Source organism: Haplochromis burtoni, unplaced genomic scaffold (assembly GCF_018398535.1).
Source record: "Haplochromis burtoni strain Fernald_Lab_line unplaced genomic scaffold, NCSU_Asbu1 Contig_615, whole genome shotgun sequence".
Lineage (NCBI taxonomy): Eukaryota > Metazoa > Chordata > Actinopteri > Cichliformes > Cichlidae > Haplochromis > Haplochromis burtoni.
The window spans coordinates 241,720-245,642 of NW_024582976.1; the positions used below are offsets into that span (position 1 = coordinate 241,720).

Below are 3,923 nucleotides of genomic sequence, written 5' to 3' on the forward strand. Positions count from 1 at the left end.
AGTGGAGAAAAAAAAAAAAAAAAAATTATAATATAGGGATTTTTTTTATGAGATATTAGATTGATATTATATAGATATATATCTTATGAATATTATCTTATGATATAATCTATATAGATATATATCTATAATAGATTCATAATAGAATATATAGATCTATAGATATATATCTCATATAGAATTATCTAATATAGATATAGAGATATATATATATAGAGATATAGAGATATAGATATAGATATAGAGATATAGATATAGAGAGATATAGATATAGAGATATATAGATATAGATATAGATATATATAGATATAGATATGTGCAAGATGCTAGCAGGCAAGGCATACATGGAACGCCATAACCAAGTGGCCGGCATAGTGTAAAATCTGTAATCATAAGTCCCGAGGTCAAAATGGGAATTAATCAATATAAGATAAATACTTTATTAGATAATTATATTATATATTACAGATAGTAGATAAATAGATATATAACTATTAATATATTATGATCAATACTTTAATATATATAATATGTTTATATATATATTGTCATATTATGACGTAGAGATGAAGATGGTTGTGTTACTGACTGGGGATAGTGGTGCAATGGTGCAGTGCAGCAAGCAGAGGGCTGAGAAGGTACTTTTCGGCAAAGCTAGATCTTTCTTGCACCATAAAGAGCACCGCCCTGGTGGCCACAAGCTGGAATTGACGGGATGTCAGCTTGTCTTTGAAGTGCAGGAGTTCAAGGATCTGGAAAACAACACAAACAGCAAGCAAGCTGATTTATTTAAACAAGAAATGTAAAGAGTATATAAACTAGACAGAAAAGTGAATAAAGAAAACTGGTTAAAGCAAGAAGGAGTCCATAAGGACAGCGTTAGTTTTAGCTTATGGTTAGGATAAAGGTAAGGATCAATCAAATACTGATTAAGGTTGTGTAACACAGGTGACTTTCATTGTGATGTACTCTCCACAAACACAGGGGATGACCTGAGGGCAGATGTGTCTGAAGTAGGCGTCAGCTGAGGCAGACTGCTGAGGGCAGGCAATGAGGATCTTTGCCACAGCATCACATTTCCTCCAGTCTGACTCACCCCCTGAAACAGGACAGAAACAGTGCGTCTATTTGGTTGGAACCACAGACATATATTGGCACAATTGGCATCACCCACTGGTCTGTGGACTTTGTACTTGTTTCTAGAGCTCACATTATCTTCTGGCTGCATTTTATATGATTCAGATTTCATTGATGAATTAGTGATCACAAGCTGGTGATACACCAACCACAACATTTCCACTTCTTCATGATGTGCCAATTCTTTTCAAAATACTGTACATGCTGGCTGCAATTACACTTCTCACCTGTGCCACCCTCCAGAATTGCTCTGATAACAGCCTGCACACCACTGGGCTGCATCAGTCGCTCAGACAGCAGCTGACCACACAGACGCCTCAGCCAAGCTGGAGCCCTGCAGCTGCAACCACTGGAGCTCTGAACTGGACCAGACTGAAAGGAAGGAGACATCTAAAGTGAGACCTCTGAAGTAAAATCTTTATTATTATGTGAAAAACAAACAGGCTTACAAAGATTGAATAAGATTAAAAAACAGGACCTACACAGCAGCCCAAATGAATTGATCCAATGAGGAAATCAGAACAATAAGCCTTGATGAAGTTTGTCTAAACTTTGGGGTGATTTCCAGCAAACAAATCACCATCCAGCAGCACAAATGTATATTTGTCAAATAAAAACCATGCCGTCATTATCACCTGTTTGGCTCCTCCTTGGAGAATAAGGAGCTCTTTGATGACAATCGGCTGGTACACTTTTCCAAGGAGGGTCTTGAGGGTCTCCTTACATGTTTGACATTCCTCAGCACTGAGCAGCTGCATTAAAAAAAAAAAAACATTCAAGAAGAACGAAAGAAAATTAAAACAGTATCTTCCAGAGAGACTGCTGGGTCTCAAAAATTAAAAACCTATCTCCCACCCTGCCTACCCCACTATCAAGTCAGTTACGTCATTATTCCCTGACATTTCAATTTGTGCAAAAATAATCCTGACAGTGAGAACAATAATTACCTTTTCATCCTTGTGGTGTGGCATGTATCCCAGCTGGCATATTGCTGCAATAATGTCTCCCAGATATCGGGTGAACACGAGTGTGGCAAGAGACGATAACTCTGCCAGCTCCAACAGGACCTTAGTGGTGGTAAGAAGGCGGCGTGCCATTCCAGACACCGGGCCCACATGGACTAGTTTTTCCACCATGGCTCCAAAAGCTGACCTCCGTCCTAGTGGGACACCCACTCCAGGGGCCAAGTATGGGCAGAGCCCCAGACAAACCACAAACTGCAGAGCAGCTCCGATTGTCTTCTGCTGGGTGATGCTGAGGATGTCAGGGGCTAAAGGTGGGGCCATCTCAGGGGTACGACTTTTTGGTGCCAAGCAAGATTGATCCTGTTGGAAACGCTCCAGTTCATCAGAAAGGTGACGTGATAACGTGAGTAGCAGCAGGAGGCATTCCTGGACAAAAGCCCATGTGGCATCATCTGTATCCGCACAGAACCAATCTGCTGTTGCCTTAACCTCCTCCCTTAGCCTCTTCACAACCTCAAAGTTGCTCTCCCTTTGAAGTTGCTCCAGGAGATGGGCCCGGTTGGCCCGCAGAGCTGCCAGAAGGACCTCCTGATGTGACGGTTGAGCCTCATGTGCAGATACCTCTGCAGACACACAGAACATCACACTACACAAAACTTCTATACAACACTATAAACCTTTTTTAATGAGAGAAAAATATTAAATTCAATTAAATTCCGTTTTATTAATACAGTACCAAATCACAACATCAGTCATCTCACGTCGCTTTATATTGTAAGGTAGATCCTACAACAATATATAATAATTGGGCTTGTTTTCTCTAAACATCATAATATACACATTAAAAGTGTCCTCAAGTACATCTGTCATCCTTTTTTACTTTTAGGGGTACGATATTTTGAAACGTTTAGCTTCCAGAATCATAATTATATAAGCAGGTATTGGAGAATAAATTAAAAATTATAAATCAACTTGGGGTTTTTTTCGTTTTTGCTTTGTTTTTTGACAAATCACCAGCTGTAGCCAGAAACCAAAGACGTTCTCTACCGACTGTGAGACCAAAGGCAAAAGTTAAGACAGCTAAAATATTTGCATTATATTATTCAATGTACTTAACCGATGTGCTTCCGGAATACATGCGTTTATTTAGATTAACGCTGTCAAACAGTCCACTTACCTTTAAGAGGTCTGGTGAGGATGTTTATCGCACATATAATCGCGGAAGTCATTTGACTTTCATACAGATTACAAATTTTACATTCCAAGTCTGGGTACGACTTCAGCGTTTGATTTAAAGTAAGACAGCATAAGTTGATCGTCGGATATAGACGGCTAAGGCTATTAAAAACATTTCCAACGGGCGCCGAAATAAGACGTCAGCACGCTCCTTTCATGGAATTGGCTGGCAAGTAGTGATGGGTCGGTCGCGAACGAAATGGCTCTTAGATCCGATTCTTTGAAGTGAACGATGCGATCCGACTCCTTATTGGTAGTCGGGGTTTTTTTTTGTTTGTTTTTCTTCCTTTCTCCTGCCCTCTTTCACTTTTTTTCCGCTTCACGCTGCAAGTCACCCTTGTGTTTGCGCTGAGAAGAGATGGCAAACAGAGCCTTGCATTTGCACCCCTCCCCCCTCCCCCCAGCGCTGAGCTGAGGGGGCAGGGCCGTAGTTACACTCATATCAGCACACAGCAGGAGGGAGAGGGAAAGAAAGAGAGCCGGGAGCAACAAGAGACAACACCATCACAGGTACAGTAAAGAAAATGAGTGACACCAAGAAAAGAAGCAAAGTCTGGAACCATTTCAATCTTACTGACAAAATAA

General features: G+C 40.4%; 1 protein-coding gene across 1 annotated transcript in view; it reads right to left on the reverse strand.

Moving 5' to 3' along the window:
• Window positions 1–3,600, reverse strand: part of tango6 (transport and golgi organization 6 homolog (Drosophila)) — a 21,591-nt gene extending 17,991 nt beyond the window's left edge. The window contains exons 1-6 of the mRNA XM_005951183.3: window positions 3,280–3,600; window positions 2,085–2,725; window positions 1,773–1,889; window positions 1,365–1,509; window positions 993–1,099; window positions 590–752 (exon numbers count right to left, since the gene is read on the reverse strand). Coding sequence (XP_005951245.1) covers window positions 590–752; window positions 993–1,099; window positions 1,365–1,509; window positions 1,773–1,889; window positions 2,085–2,725; window positions 3,280–3,331 — 1,225 coding nt within the window. The 5' untranslated portion in view covers window positions 3,332–3,600. The remainder of the gene's footprint in view (window positions 1–589; window positions 753–992; window positions 1,100–1,364; window positions 1,510–1,772; window positions 1,890–2,084; window positions 2,726–3,279) is intronic.
• Window positions 3,601–3,923: the final 323 nt, after the last annotated feature.